This window comes from Balaenoptera ricei, chromosome 18, assembly GCF_028023285.1.
Source record: "Balaenoptera ricei isolate mBalRic1 chromosome 18, mBalRic1.hap2, whole genome shotgun sequence".
In the NCBI taxonomy this organism is placed as follows: domain Eukaryota; kingdom Metazoa; phylum Chordata; class Mammalia; order Artiodactyla; family Balaenopteridae; genus Balaenoptera; species Balaenoptera ricei.
The window spans coordinates 54,940,728-54,955,199 of record NC_082656.1 but is presented as its reverse complement, the minus strand read 5'-3'; the positions used below and the strand labels follow the sequence as shown (position 1 = coordinate 54,955,199).

Genomic DNA, 14,472 nt, shown 5'->3' with positions numbered 1-14,472 from the left:
ATTTCAAAGCATCACTTGAAGCTGACAGATCAAACATATTGAATCAGAAAAAATACTAAAACAGTATACTATTTAACATGTAATTTTTAACTTGATGTAGTATATCTTTATTAAGCAAATATTTGGAGGTAAACGATATACTGTGCTGATGACTGTGAGGGAGTTGAGAATGAATTATCTATAAACCCTACACACACAGAGCTAGAGGGACAAATCAGACATATATCCAAGTGCAACAAGAGGTCAATGTCGTAGAAAAGGTTCAGGTCAAGTGCAAGGAAGTTTGAAGCTGAGAAAGCTTATTTGTAGAGGTGGGGATCACAGAAGGCTTTCTGGATGAGGTGCAGGTCGAGCTGGATCTTGGAGGATAAATAGACATGAACAAACAGAGGTAGAAGGAATAGTGTCGGTTAAAGCAAGAATAAGGTTAAAAAAAAGCCTAATGCAATTCCCCACATTTTTAAAGAAACTTAGAGTGAAATCATAGTGTGGTTCACCAGCAGGTGTAATACATGAGTGCAGATAGGTGCTGCAGGGCCATGTGACCCCCTTCCAGAAAACAGCCCCTTTTGCAGATGTTATTGTTTTATGTCTAATTAGTGGCTTTATTCTTCCAGGCACTTATCACCACATGACATATTATATTGGGTTTGTTTATTTTCAGTCTCTCCCTCCTCCACCTTCAACCAGGAAGCAAGTTCTAGGAAAGCAGGGATTTTGTTTTGTCCCCAGACTTTAGAATAGTGACTGGCTCACATAGGGCATCTCCACAGGTACTATTTTTGCCTTCTGCCTCATGTGACATGTTTTAATGATCAGGCAGAGGAAGGACAGTAAAATGTCCTAGTTTGTGCACGCTAGGAAGCTTGTTTTCTAGGGTGATGAGACTATTATTTATTTTCCTTTTCCTGTATTTTCAGTCTCTGCTCGTGTGGAACTCTTGGACATATTATTGCTTCTGCTGGAAGCGCCTCTTAACGACCACTTCCTCAGTGAGGTCTCCCACTCATTCAGGCAAAGTTAGCCACTCCCTCCACTTCTTCCCATAGCACTGGCACACACTTCCACAAGCACTTTCCACGGTAAATTTGAGTATTTGTGCTTATGTATTCATCTGTTTACATGAAATGTGAGAGTTCCTTAAGGTCAAGGCTGGTGTCTTATGTATCTTTGTGTTCCCAGCACCTGGCACAATGTCAGCACACAGTAGGTGCTCCAACGTGGTATTGGGTGAACATCAAAGTGGATACAGCCTCTGCAAAAGGGTAGAAAAGTGTCACATGGGCATCCATTTGAGCAAATGCAAGGAGAAAAATAACCTACACTACCTTTTAGGAAGATGTCATTTGAGACGCAAGTCAAGGGGTCAAAGGGGAAATGTCTCAGGCTTGCAGATTTTTGTTACTTAGGATAAAAGCTCGATGTGCTTTAGCCAAAATGCTGTCCAGTAACAGGAAGGGTTCAGGTAACCAATAGAGTTTAAAATATAAAGTAAGCATAGACGGCATTAAGGTCCCGTTATTCTGAAACACACAAAGAGCACGAAGCTTAGTTTGCCTGGTCACACTTCACAACAAGCATGTTTGTTCTTTAATAGTTGCAGAGAAAGGCAAATAAAATGGAGGGGGCATTTTTCACTGGTGCCTGGATTCAGATGATTAGGTTCCCTTTGTTTGGTGAGTTGAGGGCCAACAGAGAACAAGGATGTAAGCTTCAAAATCATGAAGACCAAGGAGAGGGCATGGAGAGAGCCTGCCAAATCACAGAACAGTCAATTGGATGAGCTAAGGCTGGAAACCCAAAAACCAATCAGATACTTTGTGTAGAGGGGGGTAAACTCAGGACCCTGAGAACACATCAAAATTATGAACAATTTTTAAACGGTTCAGAAAAATTCACAGATAAAAATTCCAAAATAGACATATTTAAAGTGTCTACTTAACTTTTTAAACTCCCCACCATGAAAGACAATCACTAAGTATGTCTTGGTGGAAGACACTGGCTACTGGACCAGATAAAACTTGTGTCTGAGAAATAGTTAAGTTCTTCTGATGGGTGTGGTTGTTTGTATGTGTGTGACTGTAAATGTACTTTAGTAAGAATATTATCTATTTATTTCATCAATATTAGATTATTTACATCATTGCGCTTGCGAGTTTTGTTTGAATTTTCCTACTAATTTGCATTAGTCAGTCTATTTGCCACTGAGTATCATTTAGTGGTTTTCCACAAGCCTAGGAGTTTTTGAAAAGAAATGTACTGTCCCATAAAGCAAGTGAACTTCGCTGTTGTTTTGCTTTTAGGGTTCCTTTCTCTAAGGCTCAGAAATATCCTATGTTTCTGTGGGAGCCCTTTCCCTTTCCTGTCAGGAGGGCCACCTTGGTAGGGTAGGCAGTGGATTGATTATTCTACACCTCCAAGCTGTATTCTGGAAGCATAAAGCTGGAAAAGCACAGTTTGCCCTGTAAATACCCCTGATGATATCACAGATTCTCATTCACGTGCCCAGAATGTGAGGGAAAGCCTGAGGCTAGCCACAAATATTCAGCCTGTCTTGAACAAGTCTACTTTCAAAAATGACTGTCTTTGTGTTTCTGCTAATGAGTAACTCATCTGAAACACCCACCTGTCCGAGGCATCATGGGAGTTACGTCTATGAAGTACCACCCTAGCATAATTTTCATCTCTGCAGAGAAAGAACAAAATCAAGTCACATGAGAAGTTATCACAGTATTTAGTAAGCATTAAATAAGGCAGACATGAAAGAGCTCACAATGTTTGGCAAGGTTAATTCATTTTACTTTGGGCATAAAAACACAACTATGCATTTATTTTAACCAGTCACCACTTGAAAGAGCATGGTGAAAACAAAAAAGTTTGTCAGTACAAACAATCATTATTCCAATTTACCCCATGACATTTCCATGTGATTCAACAATGGCATGAATGTTTCTTATTTGGTTTTTTGGTTTTGGGTTTTCTTCAGCAGTGTGGGAACATGCAGCCATCTACTTTGCATATATTAGAAAAGTCCTTTTCTGCAGGAAGGCAAACGTTTTTTCAACATGTTTTAAATTTAATTAAGCCCAGGCTACAGGATCTTTGGTGGGGCTATTGGAGGACTCTGGGAGGGCTCATGACAAAGACTGCTTCCCAGATCTTCTGCTGTCAGTGTCCTTGTCCCCATGGTGAGCCACAGGTGCCCCCCACCTCTGCAGGAGACCAACACGAGCAGGGTCGGGATGTTCTGGTCAGGTGTCAGGCCTGAGCCTCTGAAGCGGGAGAGCTGACCTCAGGACACTGGTACACCAGAGACCTCCCGGCCCCTCGTAATATCAATTGGCAAGAGTTCTCCAAGAGATCTCCATCTCAACGCTAAGACCCAGCTCCACTCAACGATCACCAAGCTCCAGTGCTGGACACCCCATACCAAACAACTAGCAAGACAGGAACACAACCCCACCCATTAGCAGAGAGGCTGCCTAAATCATAATAAGGTCACAGACACCGCAAAACACACCACCAGACATGGTCCTGTCCACCAGAAGGACAAGAGCCAGCCTCATCCATCAGAATACAGGCACCAGTCCCCTGCACCAGGAAGCCTACACAACACACTGAACCAACCTTACCCACTGGGGGCAGACACCAAAAACAACAGGAACTACGAACCTGCAGCCTGTGAAAAGGAGACCACAAAAACAGTAAGTTAAGCAAAATGTGAAGACAGAGAAATATGCAGCAGATGAAGGAGAAAGGTAAAAACCCATCAGACCAAACAAGTAAAGAGGAAATAGACAGTCTACCTGAAAAAGATTTCAAAGTAATGATAGTAAAGATGATCCAAAATCTTGGAAATAGAATGGACAAAATACAACAAGTGTTTAACAAGGACCTAGAAGAACTAAAGAGCAAACAAAAAATGACAAACAACACAATAAATGAAATTTAAAATTCTCTAGAAGGAATCAATAGCAGAATAAATGAGGCAGAAGAAAGGATAAGTGACCTGGAAGATAAAATAGTGGAAATAACTACTGCAGAGGAGAATAAAGAAAAAAGAATGAAAAGATTTGAGGACAGTCTCAGAGACCTCTGGAACAACATTAAATGCACCAACATTTGAATTATAGAGGCCCCAGAAGAAGAAGAGAAAAAGAAAGGGACTGAGAAAATATTTGAAGAGATTATAGTTGAAAACTTCCTTAATATGGGAAAGGAAAGAGTTAATCAAGTCCAGGAAGTGCAGAGAGTCCCATACAGGATAAATCCTAGGAGAAAGACACCAAGACACATATTAATCAAACTATCAAAAATTAAATACAAAGAAAAAATATTAAAAGCAGAAAGGGTAAAGCAACAAATAACATACAAGAGAATCCCCATAAGGTTAACAGCTGATCTTTCAGCAGAAACTCTGCAACCCAGAAGGGTGTGGCAGGACATATTTAAAGTGATGAAAGGGAAAAACCTACAAACAAGATTACTCTACCCAGCAGATCTCATTCAGATTCGATGGAGAAATTAAAACCTTCACAGACAAGCAAAAGCTAAGAGAATTCAGCACCACCAAACCAGCTTTAAAACAAATACTAAAGGAACTTCTCTAGGCATGAAACACAAGAGGAGGAAAAGACCTACAATAACAAACCCAAAACAACTATGAAAATGGTAATAGGAACATACATATCGATAATTACCTTAAATGTAAATGGATAAAATGCTCCAACCAAAAGACATACACTGGCTGAATGGATACAAAAACAAGACCTGTATATATGCTGTCTACAAGAGACCCAATTCAGACCTATGGACACATACAAACTGAAAGTGAGGGCATGGAAAAAGATATTCCATGCAAATGGAAATCTAAAGAAAGCTGGAGTAGCAATTCTCATAGTAGGCAAAAGAGACTTTAAAATAAAGACTATTACAAGAGACAAAGAAGGACACTACATAATGATCAAGGGATCAATCCAACAAGAAGATATAACAATTGTAAATATTTATGCACCCAACATAGGAACACCTCAATACATAATGCAAATGCTAACAGCCATAAAAGGGGAAATTGACAGTAACACAATCATAGTAGGGGAGTTTAATACCCCACTTTCACCAATGGACAGATCATCCAAAATGAAAATAAATAAGGAAACACAAGCTTTAAATGACACATTAGACAAGATGGACTTAATTTATATTTTTAGGACATTACATCCAAAAACAACAGAATACACTTTCTTCTCAAGTGCTCATGGATCATTTTCCAGGATAGATCATATCTTGGGTCACAAATCAAGCCTTGGTAAATTTAAGAAAATTGAAATCCTATCCAAAATCGGTTCTGACCACAATGCTATAAGACTAGATATCACTTACAGGAAAAAAACTGTAAAAAATACAAACACATGGAGGCTAAACACTACACTACTAAATAACCAAGAGATCACTGAAGAAATCAAATAGGAAAACAAAAAATACCTTGAAACAAATGACAATGAAAACACAACGAACCAAAATCTATGGGATGCAGCATAAGGAGTTGTAAGAGGGATGTTTATAGCAATACAATCCTACCTCAAGAAACAAGAAACATCTCAAATAAACAACCTAACCTTACACCTAAAGCAATTAGAGAAAGAAGAACAAAACAAACCCAAAGTTAGCAGAAGGAAAGAAATCATAGAGAGCAGATCAGAAATAAATGAAAAAGAAATGAAGAAAACAATAGCAAAGATCAATAAAACTAAAAGCTGGTTCTTTGAAAGATAAACAAAATTGATAAACCATTAGCCAGACTCATCAAGAAAAAAAGGGAGGAGATTCAAATCAACAGAATTAGAAATGAAAAACGAGAACAACTGACACTGCAGAAATACAAAGGATCATGAGAGATTACTACAAGCAACTATATGCCAAAAAAATGAACAACCTGGAAGAAATGGACAAATTCTTAGAAAAGCACAACCTTCCGAGACTGAACCAGGAAGAAATAGAATATATAAACAGACCATTCACAAGCACTGATATTGAAACTGTGGTTAAAAATCTTCCAACAAACAAAAGCCCAGGACCAGATGGGTTCACAGGCGAATTCTATCAAACATTTAGAGAAGAGCTAACACCAATCCTTCTCAAACTCTTCCAATATATAGCAGAGGGAGGAACACTCCCAAACTCATTCTATGAGGCCACCATCACCCTGATACCAAGACCAGACAAATATGTCACAAGAAAAAGAAAACTACAGGTCAATATCACTGATGAACATAGATGCAAAAATCCTCAACAAAATACTAGCAAACAGAATGCAACAGCACATTAAAAGGATCATATACCATGATCAAGTGGGGTTTATCCCAGGAATGCAAGGATTCTTCAATATATGCAAATCAATCAATGTGATAAACAATATTAATAAACTGAAGAATAAAAACCATATGATCATCTCAATAGAGGCAGAAAAAGCTTTTGACAAAATTCAACATCCATTTATGATAAAAGCCAACGAGAAAGTAGGCACAGAGGGAACTTACCTCAACATAATAAAGGCCATATATGACAAACCCACAGCCAACTTCATTCTCAGTGGTGAAAAACTGAAACCATTTCCACTAAGATCAGGAACAAGACAAGGTTGCCCACTCTCACCACTATTATTCAACATAGTTTTGGAAGTTTTAGCCACAGCAATCAGAGAAGAAAAAGAAATAAAAGGAATCCAAATTGGAAAAGAAGTAAAACTGTCACTGTTTGCAGACTACATACTACACATAGAGAATCATAAAGATACTACAAGAAAACTACTAGAGCTAATCAATGAATTTGGTAAAGTAGCAGGACACAAAATTAATGCAAACAAATCTTTTGCATTCCTAAACACTAATGATGAAAAATCTGAAAGAGAAATTAAGGAAACACTCCCATTTACCATTGCAACAAAAAAAATAAAATATCTAGGAATAAACCTACCTAAGGAGACAAAAGACCTGTATGCAGAAAACTATAAGACACTGATGAAAGAAATTAAAGATGATACAAACAGATGGAGAGATATACCATGTTTCTGGACTGGAAGAGCCAACATTGTGAAAACGACTCTACTACCCAAAGCAATCTACAGATTCAATGCAATCCCTATCAAACTACCACTGGAATTTTTCACAGAACTAGAACAAAAAATTTCACAATTTGTATGGAAACACAAAAGACCATGAATAGTCAAAGCAATCTTGAGAAAGGAAAACGGAGCTGGAGGAATCAAGCTCCCTGACCTCAGACTATACTACAAAGCTACAGTAGTCAAGACAGTATGGTACTGGCACAAAAACAGAAATATAGATCAATGGAACAGGATAGAAAGCCCAGAGGTAAACCCATGCACATATGGTCACTTTATTTTAGATAAAGGAGGCAAGAGTATACAATGGAGAAAAGACAGCCTCTTCAATAAGTGACTGGGAAAACTGGACAGCTACATGTAAAAGAATGAAATTAGAACACTCCCTAACACTGTACACAAAAATAAACTCAAAATGGATTAGAGACCTAAATGTAAGACCAGACACTATCAAACTCTTAGAGAAAACATAGGCAGAACACTCTATGTCATAAATCACAGCAAGATCATTTTTGACCCACATCCTAGAGAGAGGGAAATAAAAACAAAAATAAACAAATGGGACCTAATGAAACTTAGAAGCTTTTGCACAGCAAAGGAAACCATAAACAAGACGAAAAGACAACCCTCAGAATGGGAGAAAATATTTGCCAATGAAGCAACTGACAAAGGATTAATCTCCAAAATTTACAAGCAGCTCATGCAGCTCAATATCAAAAAAGCAAACAACCTAATCCAAAAATGGACAGAAGACCTAAATAGACATTTCTCCAGAGAAGATATACAGATTGCCAACAAACACATGAAAGGATGTTCAACATCACTAATCATTAGAGAAATGCAAATCAAAGCTACAATGTGTTATCACCTCACACCGGTCAGAATGGGCATCATCACAAAATCTACAAACAATAAATGCTGGAGAGGGTGTGGAGAAAAGGGCACACTCATGCACTGTTGGTGGGAATGTAAATTGATACAGCCACTATGGAGAACAGTATGGAGGTTCCTAAAAAACTAAAAATAGAACTACCATACGACCCAGCAATCCCATACTGGGCATATACCCTGAGAAAAGCATAATTCAAAAAGAGTCATGTACCACAATGTTCATTGCAGCTCTATTTACAATAGGCAGGACATGGAAGCAACCTAAGTGTCCATTGACAGATGAATGGATAAAGAAGATGTGGCACATACATACAATGGAATATTACTCAGCCTTAAAAAGAAACAAAATTGAGTTATTGGTAGTGAGGTGGATGGACCTAGAGTCAGTCATACAGAGTGAAGTAAATCAGAAAGAGAAAAACATATACCATTTCCTAACACATACATATGGAATCTAAAAAAAAAAAAAAAAAGGTCATGAAGAACCTATGGGCAGGACGGGAATAAAGACGCAGACCTACTAGAGAACGTACTTGAGGACATGGGGATGGGGAAGGGTAAGCTGGGACGAAGTGAGAGAGTGGCACTGACATATATACAGTACCAAATGCAAAATAGATAGCTAGTGGGAAGCAGCCGCAGAGCATAGGGAGATTAGCGTGGTGCTTTGTGACCACCTAGAGGGGCGGGATAGGGAGGGTGGGAGGGAGATGCAAGAGGGAGGGGATATGGGGATATATGTATACTTATAGCTGATTCACTTTGTGATACAGCAGAAACTAACACACCATTGTAAAGCAATTATACTCCAATAAAGTTATTAAATTTAATTAAGCCCATTATATCTGAAATTTTTCCACTTGTTGGTCTTGATAGTTTCCCTTGATGAAATGTAGGAAAATAAGTACCAATATTTGTGGTTAAGAAGGTTGATTTTTCACAGATTTAGTCTATTTTTGAACCATGAGATTATATAGTTTGCTCTGTCTGGTCCTTAAAATAACCCTATAAATTAGGCAGGGGATGCACTCATATCCAGTTCACAGATGAGAAAATTGATCAGGGATTCTGTGGCTTTCCTAAGGCTAAAAAGTTAACAAGTGACAAGGGTGATATTTTTATTCCAAACTTTTCCTTTTCCTACTGGTCAACCCTGCAATAGAACTTCGTACATAAGATCCTGAAGCTATGTCTTCCTTACTTTGTATAGTGGACCTGAAAGTGCAGGCAATTTTAGGAAATGTCAAAACATGTAGTAGAGACTTTGGCCTTGAGCCAAAGCAGAGAGTAAGTATCAGAACCTTTTCATGTCAACCCAACCAAACCTGAAATACCACATTTCTCCTGGTTCTGATTACTCAACACTCTGGAACCACTTACAATAAAGCTATAAAAGAACTGCAGTAGATAATTAAAGAAAGATGAACAGTGAAACTGAAACAATTCCAGTGAATATATACCCTCGAAGATGCCAAGAGAACTTCTCCATCTCCCTGGGATCCCCTCCCTAAACTTGTGGGAGAGTAGCAGACACCAGATGCATTTTTGCCTGAAGAAAAACACATAGCACGTAGCCCACTACTGGGCCAGCAGGCGTGGGGAAAGCATCAGAGCCAATTTCCCCTTCACTCAGCAGCTGTCATGCCAGCCAAGCTGGCTTCCCCGGGCCTTTTTAAGGAAGCATGTCTGGCATAAAACCATCACTCCTACTGACTATAAATTGTCTTAGACATCTCTATCGCCCCACATCTGTGCAAATCTGTGCAACCCAAAATTTGTGATCTACCTTTGATATCATTCTACCACCATGGAAAAATAGAAATGCCATATTAGCTTCCAACAGAAGCAGTAAATGTTGCTTTATAGAAGGAAATGATTGTTTTCTAAGAATGCTAACTCCAAAACTTAGTGTGAGTCTCCAAATAACCCTATAGTTCCTTAAAATAATAAGATTTAATAACAGAATTTAATGGACATTTTTGTTTAACAGTTACAAGTACACTCCTCAAACAACCATGTATGGACAGTTTAGTAGAAAGCTTAGAGAAAGTATCCTGTAATGCAGGGATTCCCAACTTCAGTGCTGTTGACATTACAGGTTTGATAATTTTTCGTTGTGAGGAGTGTCCTCTGCCTTGTAGGTTGTTTAGCGGCATTCCTGGTCTCTACTGACTAGATGTCAGGAGTACACCCCCAATTTTGACATTTAAAAATGTCTCCTGACCTTGCCAAACATCCCCTGGGAACAAAATTGTCCCTGACTGAGGACCATTGGTGTAATGGAAAGATAATGGGTCATGTTACTCTCAGCTCCACCTCTTAATAGCTGTGTGCTCTTGAACATGTTACCTAACTTCTCTGAGTCTCAAATTCCTCCTCTGTAAAAATGAGGATGTAATACCTACCTCGTGTGATTGTTATGAGATTTAGTGATGCTTTATACGTAAAGTACCTAGTATCTAGCCGGACACATAAGAGGGAATCAAAGACATATGCATATGTGTATATGTGTATATACATATATATACACAATTTATAATAAATATATCTGGGCTGGACAAATGCCTATTATAAATCTATGTTGCCAATGAGGTGATATGCTTAGGGTAATAGTCTTCAGATCTTTAAACATATAGCTAATAGAAACAATGCTTAAAGCAGACAATACTTTCTTGATGGTTAAGTGTTTTCTCTTACAAAGTGATACTGCATTTACCACCTTTCCACACCTAGAGGTATATGACCAGTGGGGACTAAAATGAGTTGAGAATTGATCGGTTTTACTTGCACATAAGGAAATTTTAGATAAATTATTATTAAATTTGTAAACTTGGAATCATACTTGTGTTTGTTTCAACTGACAGCAGGCACCAGGAATCTCACTACCATGGATTAAATATTACCTTTTTGAAATCTGGAATGTCTTTTTTTTTCAGATTATCAAGTAGGCACCAATGTCTATGCTATTTATAACAGCAAAATCCTACTTTTTTCTCACTAATAATTCATATTCTTTTAGGTATATGAATATTAAAAATGGTAGAGATATTCTTAAAAATCTGATGTAACCAATTTATGCTTACTAAATCTTACCAAACATGAGGCCAAGCAACAAAGTGTTTTAGAAGGAAAGTTTCTAAATTTCCACATGGCCATTAGTTTCCCAAATGGAGAATGGCTCTTTCTACTCACCCACCCACCCAGCCTCCCCACACCCTCTTACTTTTCTTCTTCAGGACGTTCCTTTATCCAGCTGTTATCCTGTAAGAAAGTCCTTCTTTTGTTCACCTCGTGAAAACCCTGTTGCTTCAGTGTAGTCCCCTGAGCGGTACTCTTCATATCTATCAACAGAAAAGTGAAACAGCAAGAGATGTGGTTGCATGGAGTTGAGTGTGTGTTTATTAACTTGGAAATCTTGAGAGGAGCATCTGATTGGACAGCATCAATCTTCTAGGCTGGCAAATCCAGTACTGTTTCAAAGTAGGATGCACCGGCAAGAAAGAACAAATCCCACACCCCATCATCAAAGATAACTTATAAAACTGCTCAGGTGCCAACTGAAACTGCTCGTGCACATCATGAAGCCCTGCCCCACACCTGGGAATGTAGAACCACAGGCCTGGGAGAAACCAATACCGGGTTTAGTGGGTTGGCCATTTTGCTCAAAAAGAAATGTGCCTCAGAAGGACACACGAGACTGTTTTAGAAGTACCTAGTGAACAACAGTCAGTAAGTCCTGGTGCTTCTGAATATAAATAACTTAATTCTTTGATCTCACTGGGAGCCAGAAGCACAGAAGGTCACACACACTTGATTTTTAAAAGAAATCTTTGAATTGTAATTAGATGAGTAAAATCTACAGCACTCTTACTTTTTTCTTAAGCCTAACTTTGGCCATGTTAATTAAATTAGACTGTTGCTTCTAAGAATTTCATAGCTACATGAAAAAAAATAAGACCTGTGAGTTGTTTTTCCCAGATTTTTAAGTTCTCTGAGTAAGGGAAACATCATCTACATTACCATTTCCTGTGGGAGATGTTTTTCTCAAGGTAAGATCGGACATGCTGCCTTCCAGTAAGGATCTAAAAGAAAAATGTGGATGGGGAAAACACAGTAATGACTCGACAAAGAATCAACAAGGGACTCATTCATTGCTAATGAGACACATTTTTCAATGACATTGGCGGCCACATAATCTGGTATAATGAATACATGATATAAAGTGACCCCTAAGAACCTGAGAGTTCATCTATTCCAATGCATTTATTTTACAGATGAGGAAACTGAAGCCAGGAGTATTTAGTGTCCCCTGTGTTATAGGACAAGCAATTGGTTGAATCAGGTCATCAATTAACTCATTTATTCAGTGAAAAAAATATGCACTGAGTGCTTGACACTGAGCCAGGAGCTGGAGACAAAAAAAGATAAGACGAGTATCGGGTCAGGTCAACAGGGAGACAGAGACATGGAGTTTACAGCACAATATGCAGAAGGGCTCATCAGCTTCTTCTTTGGGGAAGCCAAAGTGAACCCAGGCAACTGATATGTGTTTAGAAGGGAAGCAGCCAGAGCATGGAAATCACAGATCTTGGGAAGCACTGGTGGTTTTAGGTAATCCCTGTGTGGGAAAGCCCTAAGATTCTCAGCTGTGACGAACTGCTACTGCCAAGCTGCTAAGGGACTGAGGTGATTCTCAGTCCCAGTCTTCCTGGGATGATGGTGCATTCAGGGCTGCATTATGACACTGAGTCTTAGGCACTTTTGCTGTCAATGGCCACTTCCTTCACACACAAGCACATGCACACACATGCATACACATACAAAATTAAAAATTATATTTTATGACTGTGTTAGCATAACGATGAATAACAATCCAGGCTGGCTTTGTTAATACATATTCATTATTGTTATAGTATTCGTTTTTTTCTTCTGCTGTTAAAAGGAATTAAAATTAGGACCCTTTTGTGGGCCCCTAAAAGTATTGTGGGTCCTAGGTGTGGCCTTTTCTGCTTAACAGATAAGTCAGCCCTGAGTTTCCCTGAATGTGGGACTTTCAGTTTTTAAACTGGAAAAGTCCTGGGCAAACAGGACTGGGCTGGTCACCCTAGGTGGAGCATTATGTTGTTTGCAGATTTCACCCCACCAGACAGTGTACGGAATGTTGGAGGGGCCCTCCATCTCAAGTCAGAAGCAAGCCCTTGGTCCAGCTTTATGACATCAAAGTTCTGCGATTGAACCACTTAATCTCTCTGTAAAATGGGCTAATGAAACCTGCCATCTACTTCATAAGGTTGTGATGATCAAATGAATAATGTACACAAAAATCACTTTGTTAAACTATAAATGCTGTTGAGACTTACAGCTGTATCATCAGACAGCAGTTTATAGGTATAACGTGGAGATTCTAAAGCCCCCATCTCCCACCCTCTGGTCCAAAAGTGTCTCCTACAGTAACTTGCCATAGGACTTGAAGTGGTAAAGATGCATTCCTCTGGATCAAGGCGTGGTTTCCCTAGGATCTTCATTTAGAATATCAATGCTCCTAGAGTCGGTGAGAAGTGGCAGCTGCTGGTGACTTTACCAGCCTGGTGCTCGGCACTATGGGCTCACGGCTGCACCTCATCTGGGGAATTGCCCTTACTTGGTGGGGCTGCCAGTTACACACCCTCCTCATCCACTAAACCTGCAGCCAGCGAGTGAGTGACCTGGAACGTAGAGCCAGTTCTGCAGGTGACTGGTGCTTCAGCACTCACCATGGCAGAAGCTAGGCTAGCAGGGGGCGCATCGTTGCTCAGCTCCTTCCCCTCCTCCCCTCCCTGCTTCCCTTTCTCCTTTCTTCTGAGTGAATACCCTTCATACGTCACAGGCACCCAAAGTCCTCCCAGGCACTGCTTCTAGGGTACCCAGCCTAAGACTAACAACCAGCCTAAGACCAGCCGCTCTTCGCTCCACTGAGTCTGAAGTTCTTAGTGAAATTAGAAAGACCTGCATGTAAAGTGTGCTATTTACTGACTGTGTCACCTTGGGGATGCTACAGTTCAGCTCCCTTATCTGTAAAATGAGGTGAATTGGGACTGTTTTGAGGGTCAAGTTCGATGACATATGTAAAGTGTCTGATTATTGCCCAACACAGAGTAAGTGCTCAATAATTCTTAACTTCATGCTTCTATCACCTTGGAAAGAGTTAAGTGTAAAGATGAGGTGTGGTCAGGTGTGGGGAGGAGATGGAACAGCCTTGCATTTGCGCCCTGGGCACGCAGGGAGTGTGGGGTAGCCACTGTCTCACTGTATTTGGAGGTCCCTAAAACTTTGGCAAAAATGGGAGGAAAAGAGGCATGCAAACTTCTGAACTACTTGTTCATTTCACCTCAGTCTGGCCTTGATTCTCTGGGTTCTTGGCTGACCTACTTCCTGTTTCTAAATGGACTCTGATAAACTCTTTTCCTGAACTGGTAAAG

At 39.5% G+C, this 14,472-nt stretch overlaps 1 protein-coding gene across 3 annotated transcripts in view; it reads right to left on the bottom strand.

The window, feature by feature from the left end:
- Positions 1–14,472, bottom strand: part of SCEL (sciellin) — a 240,374-nt gene that overhangs the window by 106,407 nt on the left and 119,495 nt on the right. For all 3 annotated transcript variants that reach the window (XM_059902796.1, XM_059902794.1, XM_059902795.1), the window contains exons 3-5: positions 12,035–12,096; positions 11,238–11,355; positions 2,627–2,686 (exon numbers count right to left, since the gene is read on the bottom strand). In XM_059902796.1, coding sequence (XP_059758779.1) covers positions 2,627–2,686; positions 11,238–11,355; positions 12,035–12,096 — 240 coding nt within the window. The remainder of the gene's footprint in view (positions 1–2,626; positions 2,687–11,237; positions 11,356–12,034; positions 12,097–14,472) is intronic.